Source organism: Salmo salar, chromosome 17 (assembly GCF_965601325.2).
Source record: "Salmo salar chromosome 17, fSalSal1, whole genome shotgun sequence".
NCBI lineage: Eukaryota > Metazoa > Chordata > Actinopteri > Salmoniformes > Salmonidae > Salmo > Salmo salar.
Window position 1 is genome coordinate 83,386,660 of NC_138307.1, and position 14,787 is coordinate 83,401,446.

Here is a 14,787-nt window from a genome sequence, read left to right on the forward strand (position 1 = left end):
TAGGTGGAGAAGACATGGTGTCCATGGGTAGGCGCTGTAGGACTCTGACGTGGCTGCTTCTCTCTGCAGAACACGGAAGTAAAGGTCGCATCATCTGACGTCACTACTCCCGTTAAGTTGCAACCAGGCTCCTTTTTCTGGAGGAGCCACATGCGATGGTATGAAAAGTATGAAAGCGTTGTACAACTGTACATGCAGGACCGGAACACTATAGAATGTAATGCCACTGTATAGGACCTGTAAATGTTTACGGAAGGGGATGTTTGCCCGGTCAGTCGGTAGTGTCGAAGCCTGGAAAGACCCCTGCAACTTTTCCTGATGTGTGGCAGAGGGTAGACATTTTTGCTGGTTTACATTAGCTAGCTAGCTTCATGCTATACAGTACTACTGAAACCTGTATGTAGATTTTACAGGATAGTTATCAAGACGACCATGGCTAACCGACTGTCAGACCTTTTCTCGAACAGCCGCCTCGTCATTGGATTATTGGCCAACTTGCTATCATCGATATGCATCGTTTTCATCAACAAATGGATCTATGTTCACTATGGCTTCCCAAACATGACTCTAACTCTGATCCATTTCGTTGTGACATGGCTTGGACTATGGGTATGCCAGAAGATGGACATATTTGCGCCAAAGAGTCTCCAACCCACCAAAATTATCTGTCTCGCTCTAAGCTTCTGTGGCTTCGTGGCTTTCACCAATCTGTCTTTACAAAACAACACCATCGGTACTTACCAGCTGGCCAAAGTGATGACAACTCCTGTGATCATTGTCATACAGACAATGTACTACAAGAAGACATTCTCCACCAAGATCAAGTTGACTTTGGTAGGTAGGAGGTAGGGGGGTTTGCAATGTACAAATGCTGCTGCCTGCTACAAAGTATCTAGCATTCCATACAGAATGGCAGATTGGCATTGAGATTATACCTTTTTATTTTTAATATAAAATACTTTTCTAATTGTACAAACATACCGAAGTTGAATTATACACAAACAAGCACACAAGTTTGAAGAAAAACTAACTTTTTCAGAGGTCTTATATACATTAAATGATGCATATCATGTATGTTTCAAATGTAGTAGTGAGTTTCAGAATTTCAATAATACAATTCAATTATTGACCAGGAAATTGAATTCATTATCATCTTGGAATAAACCAAATTTGACGTCATTATATGTGAAATTGGCAATATTAATATTCTTTGAAAATAATAAATATAACTCCACCCAGAAAGTGGTAATATAATCACAGCTAAATTAAAATATGTTTCGTAGTTCCAATGTCATTCCCACAAAACTGTACAGTGATTACGCTCTACATTGAATCATGATGATTCATGTACTGGAGGCAGCTTTGCAGAGTGGTCACTAGCTGGCAAAGTCATAAAATCTCTCTGTCCAGTATGAAGGACGTTGGAGGTACTTTCACAAGCAGATATCCATATACTTCTAGTCATTACACCTACTAGCATGCTAGCAGATATCCATAGACTTCTAGTCATTACACCTACTAGCATGCTAGCAGATATCCATATACTTCTAGTCATTACACCTACTAGCATGCTAGCAGATATCCATAGACTTCTAGTCATTACACCTACTAGCATGCTAGCAGATATCCATAGACTTCTAGTCATTACCCCTACTAGCATGCTAGCAGATATCCATAGACTTCTAGTCATTACACCTACTAGCATGCTAGCAGATATCCATAGACTTCTAGTCATTACACCTACTAGCATGCTAGCAGATATCCATATACTTCTAGTCATTACACCTACTAGCATGCTAGCAGATATCCATAGACTTCTAGTCATTACACCTACTAGCATGTGTAACAGTGTAGGTTCCGTCCCTCTCTTCGCCCCAACCCGGGCTCGAACCAGGGACCCTTGCACACATCAACAACTGACACCCCACGAAGTATCGTTACCCATCGCGCCACAAAAGCCGCGGCCCTTGCAACGCAAGGGGAAACCCTACTTCAAGTCTCAGAGCGAGTGACGTCACCGATTGAAACGCTATTAGCGCGCACCACCGCTAACTAACTAGCCATTTCATATCGGTTACACTCACCCCCCCTTTGACCTCCTCCTTTTCCGCAGCAACCAACGATCCGGGTCAACAGCATCAATGTAACAGTGATAGGTTCCGTCCCTCTCTTCGCCCCAACCCGGGCTCGAACCAGGGACCCTTGCACACATCAACAACTGACACCAACGAAGCATCGTTACCCATCGCGCCACAAAAGCCGCGGCCCTTGCAACGCAAGGGGAAACCCTACTTCAAGTCTCAGAGCGAGTGACGTCACTGATTGAAACGCTATTAGCGCGCACCACCGCTAACTAACTAGCCATTTCACATCGGTTACACATGCTAGCAGATATCCATAGACTTCTAGTCATTACACCTGCTAGCAGATATCCATAGACTTCTAGTCATTACACCTGCTAGCAGATATCCATAGACTTCTAGTCATTACACGTACTAGCATGCTAGCAGATATCCATAGACTTCTAGTCATTACGCTAATGCTAGGCAGGTCCTCACCAGACATCACCGGCAACAACGTCGCCTATGGGCACAAAAAACATTCATTGCTACAGAATGTAGTAATTTTATGTCAAAACGCATATCAAATGAGATATTGTTTTACTACAATGTAAAAACGATTTAAACTGAGCCATGTTGCTTTAAAAAGCTGACTCTTCCAAATGAAAAATGGATCACTTTGGAACCCACCGTCGCTGGGTTCATACAAACCCACCTCTTCACTGACGAGTCGTGGTTTTGTCTCACCAGGGGTGATGGTCGGATTCGCATTTATCGTCAAAGGAATGAGCGTTACACCGAGGCCTGTACTCTGGAGCGGGATCGATTTGGAGGTGGAGGGTCCGTCATGGTCTGGGGCGGTGTGTTACAGCATCATCGGACTAAGCTTCTTGTCATTGCAGGCAATCTCAACGCTGTGCGTTACAAGGAAGACTTCCTCCTCCCTCGTGGTACCCTTCCTGCAGGCTCATCCTGACATGACCCTCCAGCATGACAATGTCACCAGCCATACTGCTCGTTCTGTGCGTGATTTCCTGCAAGACAGGAATGTCAGTGTTCTGCCATGGCCAGCGAAGAGCCCGGATCTCAATCCCAATGAGCACGTTTGGGACCTGTTGGATCGGAGGGTGAGGGCTAGGGCCATTCCCTCCAGAAATGTCCAGGAACTTGCAGGTGTCTTGGTGGAAGAGTGGGGTAACATCTCACAGCAAGAACTGGCAAATCTGGTGCAGTCCATGAGGAGGAGATGCACTGCAGTACTTAATGCAGCTGGTGGCCACACCAGATACTGACTGTTACTTTTGATTTTGACCCCCCCTTTGTTCAGGGACACATTATTCCATTTCTGTTAGTCACATGTCTGTGGAATGTGTTCAGTTTATGTCTCAGTTGTTGAATCTTGTTAGGTTCATACAAATATTTACACATGTTAAGTTTGCTGAAAATAAACGCAGTTGACAGTGAGAGGACGTTTCTTTTTTTGCTGAGTTTAGATGTCCATAATGTTAGGTGATGTGTGTCTGTCTACTAGGTGTCCATAATGTTAGGTGATGTGTGTCTGTCTACTAGGTGTCCATAACGTTAGGTGATGTGTGTCTGTCTACTAGGTGTCCATAATGTTAGGTGATGTGTGTCTGTCTACTAGGTACCCATAATGTTAGGTGATGTGACTTCCTGTGTGTCTGTCTACTAGGTGTCCATAACGTTAGGTGATGTTACTTCCTGTGTGTCTGTCTACTAGGTGTCCATAACGTTAGGTGATGTGACTTCCTGTGTGTCTGTCTACTAGGTGTCCATAATGTTAGGTGATGTGACTTCCTATGTGTCTGTCTACTAGGTGTCCATAACGTTAGGTGATGTGTGTCTGTCTACTAGGTGTCCATAACGTTAGGTGATGTGCGTCTGTCTACTAGGTACCCATAACGTTAGGTGATGTGACTTCCTGTGTGTCTGTCTACTAGGTGTCCATAATGTTAGGTGATGTGTGTCTGTCTACTAGGTGTCCATAACGTTAGGTGATGTGTGTCTGTCTACTAGGTGTCCATAACGTTAGGTGATGTGTGTCTGTCTACTAGGTGTCCATAACGTTAGGTGATGTGTGTCTGTCTACTAGGTGTCCATAACGTTAGGTGATGTGTGTCTGTCTACTAGGTGTCCATAACGTTAGGTGATGTGACTTCCTGTGTGTCTGTCTACTAGGTGTCCATAACGTTAGGTGATGTGTGTCTGTCTACTAGGTACCCATAATGTTAGGTGATGTGTGTCTGTCTACTAGGTGTCCATAATGTTAGGTGATGTGACTTCCTGTGTGTCTGTCTACTAGGTGTCCATAATGTTAGGTGATGTGTGTCTGTCTACTAGGTACCCATAATGTTAGGTGATGTGTGTCTGTCTACTAGGTGTCCATAACGTTAGGTGATGTGTGTCTGTCTACTAGGTACCCATAATGTTAGGTGATGTGACTTCCTGTGTGTCTGTCTACTAGGTACCCATAATGTTAGGTGATGTGACTTCCTGTGTGTCTGTCTACTAGGTGTCCATAACGTTAGGTGATGTGTGTCTGTCTACTAGGTGTCCATAATGTTAGGTGATGTGTGTCTGTCTACTAGGTACCCATAACGTTAGGTGATGTGACTTCCTGTGTGTCTGTCTACTAGGTACCCATAATGTTAGGTGATGTGACTTCCTGTGTGTCTGTCTACTAGGTACCCATAATGTTAGGTGATGTGACTTCCTGTGTGTCTGTCTACTAGGTGTCCATAACGTTAGGTGATGTGTGTCTGTCTACTAGGTGTCCATAACGTTAGGTGATGTGTGTCTGTCTACTAGGTGTCCATAACGTTAGGTGATGTGACTTCCTGTGTGTCTGTCTACTAGGTGTCCATAACGTTAGGTGATGTGTGTCTGTCTACTAGGTGTCCATAACGTTAGGTGATGTGTGTCTGTCTACTAGGTGTCCATAACGTTAGGTGATGTGACTTCCTGTGTGTCTGTCTACTAGGTGTCCATAACGTTAGGTGATGTGTGTCTGTCTACTAGGTACCCATAACGTTAGGTAATGTTACTTCCTGTGTGTCTGTCTACTAGGTACCCATAACGTTAGGTGATGTGACTTCCTGTGTGTCTGTCTACTAGGTACCCATAATGTTAGGTGATGTGACTTCCTGTGTGTCTGTCTACTAGGTACCCATAATGTTAGGTGATGTGTGTCTGTCTACTAGGTGTCCATAACGTTAGGTGATGTGTGTCTGTCTACTAGGTACCCATAATGTTAGGTGATGTGACTTCCTGTGTGTCTGTCTACTAGGTACCCATAATGTTAGGTGATGTGTGTCTGTCTACTAGGTGTCCATAACGTTAGGTGATGTGTGTCTGTCTACTAGGTACCCATAATGTTAGGTGATGTGTGTCTGTCTACTAGGTACCCATAATGTTAGGTGATGTGACTTCCTGTGTGTCTGTCTACTAGGTACCCATAATGTTAGGTGATGTGTGTCTGTCTACTAGGTGTCCATAACGTTAGGTGATGTGTGTCTGTCTACTAGGTACCCATAATGTTAGGTGATGTGACTTCCTGTGTGTCTGTCTACTAGGTACCCATAATGTTAGGTGATGTGACTTCCTGTGTGTCTGTCTACTAGGTGTCCATAACGTTAGGTGATGTGTGTCTGTCTACTAGGTACCCATAACGTTAGGTGATGTGACTTCCTGTGTGTCTGTCTACTAGGTACCCATAATGTTAGGTGATGTGACTTCCTGTGTGTCTGTCTACTAGGTACCCATAACATTAGGTGTGATCCTCAACTCCTACTATGATGTGAGATTCAACCTCCTGGGGATGGTCTTTGCCACACTAGGAGTGTTCGTCACCTCCCTCTATCAGGTGGTAAGTAGTGATGCTTTGAAGTGCACTTGGACCTGGCGAACACTACAGTCTATGTGTGAACCGGCTGTCTTCCAAATGACACCCTATTCCCTATGAGTCCTGGTCAAAAGTAGAGCACTTGAAAGAAATAGGGTGCTAGTTGGGATGCAGACACGTTAGTGGACTTTCTTGCCTTATTCATACCTCTTATTATCAAGGTGTATTGTACTACTATCTCAGGCCTCATAATTGATTGATAATACATCTCTCTCTCTCTCTCTCCCCACCTCCCTCCCTCCATCTCTCTCCCCCTACCTCCCTCCCACATCCTCCCCCTCTTCCCCCCACCTTCCTCCCTCACTCCCCCCACCTCCCTCCCTCTCTCCCCCCACCTTCCTCCCCACCTTCCTCCCTCTCTCTCTCCCTCTATCTCAGTGGGTAGGTGTGAAACAGCATGAGCTCCAGGTAAACTCCATGCAGCTACTCTACTACCAGGCCCCCATGTCCTCTGCCTTCCTCCTCTCCCTCGTGCCCTTCTTCGAACCTCTCTCTGGGGAGGGGGGCATCTTCGGACCCTGGTCCTTCCCAGCACTGGTAAGAGACAGAGAGGGGGGGAGGGAAAGAGAGACCACCGATCAGTTAGCTAATGGATAGTACACCTAATCAGAACTCAGCATTAACTCTGTCACTGAGAGTTATTCTACAGTTTCCTCTCTCTCTCTCTCTGAGACACACAGGGAAACATACTTGGAAGAACTCAGCATTAACTCTGTCACTGAGAGTTATTCTACAGTTTCCTCTCTCTCTCTGAGACACACAGGGAAACATACTTGGAAGAACTCAGCATTAACTCTGTCACTGAGAGTTATTCTACAGTTTCCTCTCTCTCTCTGAGACACACAGGGAAACATACTTGGAAGAACTCAGCATTAACTCTGTCACTGAGAGTTATTCTACAGTTTCCTCTCTCTCTCTCTGAGACACACAGGGAAACATACTTGGAAGAGCTCAGCATTGTGAGTCTGTTCAGAACATGATGAATGCCGTGGCCTTGGTTGGTTCAGGGATGGTGAAGTTGTAATCCCACTACCTGACTCATACTGCATGACTGGGGTAAGATACTTTAAGACCAGGTCTAAGCAGATGGGCCAGAGAAACCATCAGCTCTTTTGCATGCAAGGTTAGAAGGAGGGGGAGACTTTGGGGGAATTCCTGGCTTGGCCTAAATATTCAAATAGTTTATTTTGTTAATGTAAATTATTTTGAGAGAGAGAGAGAGAGGTGTTTGATACTTTCAGTTTATCTTCAGAATGAGTGAGAGACTACATCCTGTGATGGATTACTCATATGAGATGAGTCACTGAAGGCACACAAGCACTAGTTCTCTACGGACATGTCAAAGCATGTTCAGCTGTGCGTGGCCAGTAGTCTGCCCAGCAACCAAACCTGCCACTAGGTCAAAGGAGCTAACTTCAACACTGTTGTACTGACCCCTAAGGTCCACAACCCTCCACTTCCACCCCCTGGAGATAGACTAGTTATAACAAACAGTGGTAAAATACTGATGTTGCTAATGCTGCTAACATGCTACGGTGCTGTTGTTACCTGTATCTCTTACCTTCAGACCATGGTGATGCTAACATGTTGTATCTCTACCTTCAGACCATGGTGATGCTAACATGTTGTATCTCTACCTTCAGACCATGGTGATGCTAACATGTTGTATCTCTACCTTCAGACCATGGTGATGCTAACATGTTGTATCTCTACCTTCAGACCATGGTGATGCTAACATGTTGTATCTCTACCTTCAGACCATGGTGATGCTAACATGTTGTATCTCTACCTTCAGACCATGGTGATGCTAACATGTTGTATCTCTACCTTCAGACCATGGTGATGCTAACATGTTGTATCTCTCCTCAAGGCCATGGTGATGCTAACATGTTGTATCTCTACCTTCAGACCATGGTGATGCTAACATGTTGTATCTCTACCTTCAGACCATGGTGATGCTAACATGTTGTATCTCTACCTTCAGACCATGGTGATGCTAACATGTTGTATCTCTACCTTCAGACCATGGTGATGCTAACATGTTGTATCTCTACCTTCAGACCATGGTGATGCTAACATGTTGTATCTCTTACCTTCAGACCATGGTGATGCTAACATGTTGTATCTCTCCTCCAGGCCATGGTGATGCTAACATGTTGTATCTCTACCTTCAGACCATGGTGATGCTAACATGTTGTATCTCTACCTTCAGACCATGGTGATGCTAACATGTTGTATCTCTTACCTTCAGACCAGGATGATGCTAACATGATGTTGTATCTCTCCTCCAGGCCATGGTGATGCTAACATGTTGTATCTCTACCTTCAGACCAGGATGATGCTAACATGTTGTTGTATCTCTCCTCCAGGCCATGGTGATGCTAACATGTTGTATCTCTCCTCCAGGCCATGGTGATGCTAACATGTTGTTGTATCTCTCCTCCAGGCCAGGATGATGCTAACATGTTGTATCTCTCCTCCAGGCCATGGTGATGCTAACATGATGTTGTATCTCTCCTCCAGGCCATGGTGATGCTAACATGATGTTGTATCTCTCCTCCAGGCCATGGTGATGCTAACATGTTGTATCTCTCCTCCAGGCCATGGTGATGCTAACATGTTGTATCTCTCCTCCAGGCCATGGTGATGCTAACATGTTGTTGTATCTCTCCTCCAGGTCATGGTGATGCTAACATGTTGTATCTCTACCTTCAGACCATGGTGATGCTAACATGTTGTATCTCTACCTTCAGACCATGGTGATGCTAACATGTTGTATCTCTTACCTTCAGACCATGGTGATGCTAACATGTTGTATCTCTTACCTTCAGACCATGGTGATGCTAACATGTTGTAGCTCTACCTTCAGACCATGGTGATGCTAACATGTTGTATCTCTACCTTCAGACCATGGTGATGCTAACATGTTGTATCTCTTACCTTCAGACCATGGTGATGCTAACATGTTGTATCTCTACCTTCAGACCATGGTGATGCTAACATGATGTATCTCTACCTTCAGACCATGGTGATGCTAACATGTTGTATCTCTACCTTCAGACCATGGTGATGCTAACATGTTGTATCTCTACCTTCAGACCATGGTGATGCTAACATGTTGTATCTCTACCTTCAGACCATGGTGATGGTAACATGTTGTATCTCTTACCTTCAGACCATGGTGATGCTAACATGATGTATCTCTACCTTCAGACCATGGTGATGCTAACATGTTGTATCTCTACCTTCAGACCATGGTGATGCTAACATGTTGTATCTCTACCTTCAGACCATGGTGATGCTAACATGTTGTATCTCTACCTTCAGACCATGGTGATGCTAACATGTTGTATCTCTACCTTCAGACCATGGTGATGCTAACATGTTGTATCTCTACCTTCAGACCATGGTGATGCTAACATGTTGTATCTCTACCTTCAGACCATGGTGATGCTAACATGTTGTATCTCTACCTTCAGACCATGGTGATGCTAACATGTTGTATCTCTACCTTCAGACCATGGTGATGCTAACATGTTGTATCTCTACCTTCAGACCATGGTGATGCTAACATGTTGTATCTCTACCTTCAGACCATGGTGATGCTAACATGTTGTATCTCTACCTTCAGACCATGGTGATGCTAACATGTTGTATCTCTACCTTCAGACCATGGTGATGCTAACATGTTGTATCTCTACCTTCAGACCATGGTGATGCTAACATGTTGTATCTCTACCTTCAGACCATGGTGATGCTAACATGTTGTATCTCTTACCTTCAGACCATGGTGATGCTAACATGTTGTATCTCTCCTCCAGGCCATGGTGATGCTAACATGTTGTATCTCTTACCTTCAGACCAGGATGATGCTAACATGATGTTGTATCTCTCCTCCAGGCCATGGTGATGCTAACATGTTGTATCTCTCCTCCGGGCCATGGTGATGCTAACATGTTGTATCTCTCCTCCAGGCCATGGTGATGCTAACATGTTGTTGTATCTCTCCTCCAGGCCATGGTGATGGTAACATGTTGTATCTCTACCTTCAGACCATGGTGATGCTAACATGTTGTATCTCTACCTTCAGACCATGGTGATGCTAACATGTTGTATCTCTACCTTCAGACCAGGATGATGCTAACATGTTGTATCTCTCCTCCAGGCCAGGATGATGCTAACATGTTGTTGTATCTCTCCTCCAGGCCATGGTGATGCTAACATGTTGTATCTCTCCTCCAGGCCATGGTGATGCTAACATGTTGTTGTATCTCTCCTCCAGGCCAGGATGATGCTAACATGTTGTATCTCTCCTCCAGGCCATGGTGATGCTAACATGATGTTGTATCTCTCCTCCAGGCCATGGTGATGCTAACATGATGTTGTATCTCTCCTCCAGGCCATGGTGATGCTAACATGTTGTATCTCTCCTCCAGGCCATGGTGATGCTAACATGTTGTATCTCTCCTCCAGGCCATGGTGATGCTAACATGTTGTTGTATCTCTCCTCCAGGTCATGGTGATGCTAACATGTTGTATCTCTACCTTCAGACCATGGTGATGCTAACATGTTGTATCTCTACCTTCAGACCATGGTGATGCTAACATGTTGTATCTCTTACCTTCAGACCATGGTGATGCTAACATGTTGTATCTCTTACCTTCAGACCATGGTGATGCTAACATGTTGTATCTCTACCTTCAGACCATGGTGATGCTAACATGTTGTATCTCTACCTTCAGACCATGGTGATGCTAACATGTTGTATCTCTTACCTTCAGACCATGGTGATGCTAACATGTTGTATCTCTACCTTCAGACCATGGTGATGCTAACATGTTGTATCTCTACCTTCAGACCATGGTGATGCTAACATGTTGTATCTCTACCTTCAGACCGTGGTGATGCTAACATGTTGTATCTCTACCTTCAGACCGTGGTGATGCTAACATGTTGTATCTCTACCTTCAGACCATGGTGATGCTAACATGTTGTATCTCTACCTTCAGACCATGGTGATGCTAACATGTTGTATCTCTACCTTCAGACCATGGTGATGCTAACATGTTGTATCTCTACCTTCAGACCATGGTGATGCTAACATGTTGTATCTCTACCTTCAGACCAGGATGATGCTAACATGTTGTTGTATCTCTCCTCCAGGCCATGGTGATGCTATCTGGCCTCATAGCCTTCCTAGTCAACCTGTCAATCTACTGGATCATAGGGAACACCTCTGCTGTCACGTATCCTTTTGTTCTGGCTGGAGGTCAAGGGTCAACCACAGGACTGTCTCAAAAATGTCAATTCATCTGTCCTCGATTCCTCACATCATCTCTCCTTCTCAAAACTCATTGAAGAATAAGGTCAGAGTGGAGGGACCTTTGACCTTCTCCTCCAATATTGTTGATAAGGAGGCGAGGAGATATGATGTGAGGAATCACCATGACAACTAGTATAACTCTGGGGTCAATATTACAAAGTTGTGTATGTGATACATTTCAAATTCACTGTGTGCGCCTTCTTTTTTAATTTGACCTTAACCGTGAACTCCTACAGCTACAACATGTTTGGCCACTTCAAGTTCTGCATCACCCTGTTGGGGGGCTATGTTCTCTTCCAGGACCCCCTGTCTCTAAACCAGGGCCTGGGCATCCTCTGTACCCTCGCTGGCATCCTCTCCTACACCCACTTCAAGCTGGCAGAGCAGGAGGAGGGCAAGAGCAAGCTGGTCCAGAGGCCATGATAGGCCCACCGGAGTGCCAATCCATAGAGGCTGCTGCTCTCATTGGTTGCTTGACAACTCACTGGTTCCCTAGGATTGTTTGAGGGAAGGGCCAGGTTGGAATCATAGAACTAGAGGTTGGAATCATAGAACTAGAATTCTATAGTTGGAATGTGATTGTTGAGTGAAAGGGGAACTGGCCAAACAGTGAGATAGTTCTGTCAGGGAACACTAATGATCATGTTTTGTAAGATAATGATGATAATACACTGCTAAAGAAGTGGAATGTATACTGTATTGGAAGATGTGGAAGGTCAGCAAGCCTAGTATTTACATTGGTTTTGCATTACTCAAGATGCTGTCTTATATTTCAGTATTTTTGCCGGGAACGATAAAAGAGTGGACAACTTGCTCTTAACAATTTCCAAATGCTGAAGATACTTTTGCATTATTGAATGATTTTTTTTTCATACTGTGATCTTCAATAAATGGTATTTTATTGATAGTTTGTCTCATTTAGGAAGCTTGGGGAAGTTACCTGAACCTGCCACAGAGCATTGAGAGGCCCATTAACAGCTGTATGAATGGAGGTTAGGTAGGGCTACCACTCATTGTGGTCGTAGAGAAAAGGAAGGACTCTGTTTTCATAGTGCTGCTCACAACCTATTTATGTCAAAGGTTGATGAAGTGAAAAGTAATGCATATCTCAAATACTTTCTAATTACAGATTGTTTCATGGAAAAAGGACTAAATCACATTGTTTGTTTAACATTCTGATTGCTGCTGGGACAGTCCTGAGAAACAAGACTACATACAGCTTTTTATTTATTTTTTATTTATTTCACCTTTATTTAACCAGGTAGGCCAGTTGAGAACAAGTTCTCATTTACAACTGCGACCTGGCCAAGATAAAGCATAGCAATTCGACACATACAACAACACAGAGTTACACATGGGCTTGCCCTTTACAAGTTAGTCAACATGATATCATACAGGATTGGAATAAGAGTTGGGTCGTATTCATTAGTGCACACTGTAGCAAAACGTTTTGCAACAGAAAACCAAAACAAGCGTTTCTTACTGGACAAGTTCAGTTATTCCATCCCTGTTTCAGTCTGTTTTCTTATGTTTGGCGTCTAGTGAATACGAACCTGCGATGGGAGGTGGTGTGGACGAGAAAAATCTAGGTAGGTGGGGACTGTGCTACAAGGTACAGGCAGTTCCCTGGTCTCAGAGAGTGGCCTCAGTGTTCTGCTGTCTGCTCAGCCTCTAGGTTCACAGGCCTGCCATTGTGGCTCAGTGTAGTGTGTACACACCCAACCACCAGAGGCCAACAAAAACACATGAGCCAAATAACAAGGACATATCTGTGGTAGCACAGAACTTCAGTCCCCGGGGGCTACGTCCCAAATGCCACCCTACTCCCTATATAGTGCACTACCTTTGACAAGAGCCCCATGGGGAGGTAGTCCCCTAATATAAAGGGAATAGGATGCCATTTGAGAGACGGCTTCCCCTTTCTGTATAAACTGGAACTGAATGGTTACGTGGCTATTTATAACTCTTCAACGTTATCCTACCCTGCTCATTTACAAAGTCAATGAAGCCGGTGAGAGACTTGTGAGACTGATGAGACGGCATCATGTAAGATTTAGTATAATATAATTATTTCCAGTCGCCAGAGACCCATCAAGTAAATCTAATCACAATGTAAATTACTTTACAAAGTCTATAATCATCCCATTCTTTGAAGCAAGTGGATAACTTGACTTTAATCGTAAACTTTAATGACTTAATGGCCTTTGTCATTCCATTTGTACTAATTAGAAGTTATAAATGATTAATAACACTTATTGGAGGTTATAAGGCTTAATAACATGCCCTGACATGTTGAGGCTCTGAAAGAACATGTCGTTCTAAAATAACATCTGACTCATTATGTCAGCCCTTCTAGGAATGAGAGGGGGAGCAGACTGGAAAATATGCCAACGATACCAGAGAAGACCAAAAACTTTCTGCTGGTTCAAGGACAAATATAAGATTTGATGTATTTTGATGCACACAAAAGTTATCAACAAAATAGACCATTTATAATGAATCTTCCACTTTTCATTTTGTCCATCAATAAACACATTTGTGAATGATTTAACTAATCCAAATCAAGGAGCCATTTCTGACCAGTAGGCCTTTCCTTTTTAGAAGTTGTGGTTTGACTTTCATTAACCAAGGAAAGTCGTGACGTTTCTCACAGTCTCAATGACCACTAGTTCCATGACCACTAGTTCCATGACCACTAGTTCCATGACCATTAGTTCCATGACTACTAGTTCCATGACCATTAGTTCCATGACCATTAGTTCCATGACCACTAGTTCCATGACCATTAGTTCCATGACCACTAGTTCAATGACCACTAGTTCCATGACCATTAGTTCCATGACCACTAGTTCCATGACCATTATTTCCATGACCACTAGTTCCATGACCATTAGTTCCATGACCACTAGTTCAATGACCACTAGTTTCATGACCACTAGTTCAATGACCACTAGTTCCATGACCATTAGTTCCATGACCACTAGTTCCATGACCACTAGTTCCATGACCATTAGTTCCATGACCATTAGTTCCATGACTACTAGTTCCATGACCATTAGTTCCATGACCACTAGTTCCATGACCTTTAGTTCCATGACCATTAGTTCCATGACCACTAGTTCCAAGACCAGTAGTTCCATGACCACTAGTTCAATGACCACTAGTTCCATGACCACTAGTTACATGACCACTACTAGTTCCATGACCACTAGTTCCATGACCATTAGTTCCATGACCACTAGTTCCATGACCATTAGTTCCATGACCACTAGTTCCATGACCACTAGTTCCATGACCACTAGTTCCATGACCACTAGTTCCATGACCACTAGTTCAATGACCACTAGTTCCATGACCACTAGTTCCATGACCATTAGTTCCATGACCACTAGTTCCATGACCATTAGTTCCATGACCACTAGTTCCATGACCACTAGTTCCATGACCATTACTAGTTCCATGACCATTAGTTCCATGACCA

General features: G+C 43.9%; 1 protein-coding gene across 2 annotated transcripts; it reads left to right on the forward strand.

Moving 5' to 3' along the window:
• Positions 1–78: 78 nt before the first annotated feature.
• On the forward strand, positions 79–12,211 carry LOC106609860 (solute carrier family 35 member E3). Of its 2 annotated transcripts, XM_082964266.1 has the most exons (6): positions 79–834; positions 5,148–5,163; positions 5,852–5,946; positions 6,361–6,519; positions 11,147–11,229; positions 11,543–12,211. In XM_082964266.1, exons 1-6 carry the CDS (start codon positions 433–435, stop codon positions 11,727–11,729), a joined length of 942 nt encoding a protein of 313 aa, XP_082820392.1. In that variant the 5' UTR covers positions 79–432; the 3' UTR covers positions 11,730–12,211. The 2 variants fall into 2 exon arrangements, with proteins under 2 accessions (XP_082820392.1, XP_082820393.1); XM_082964267.1 differs by lacking the exon at positions 5,148–5,163 and having other exon boundaries at positions 5,836–5,946.
• Positions 12,212–14,787: the final 2,576 nt, after the last annotated feature.

What these genes read in the sequence shown, in the direction of transcription:
- LOC106609860 (XM_082964266.1), top strand. Translation starts at nt 433, where the DNA reads ATGGCTAACCGACTGTCAGACCTTTTCTCGAACAGCCGCCTCGTCATT. An exon ending in TCACCTCCCTCTATCAGGTG is followed by an intron (nt 5,947 to 6,360) that starts GTAAGTAGTGAT and finishes CCTCTATCTCAG; the next exon opens with TGGGTAGGTGTGAAACAGCA. An exon ending in CCTGGTCCTTCCCAGCACTG is followed by an intron (nt 6,520 to 11,146) that starts GTAAGAGACAGA and finishes TCTCTCCTCCAG; the next exon opens with GCCATGGTGATGCTATCTGG.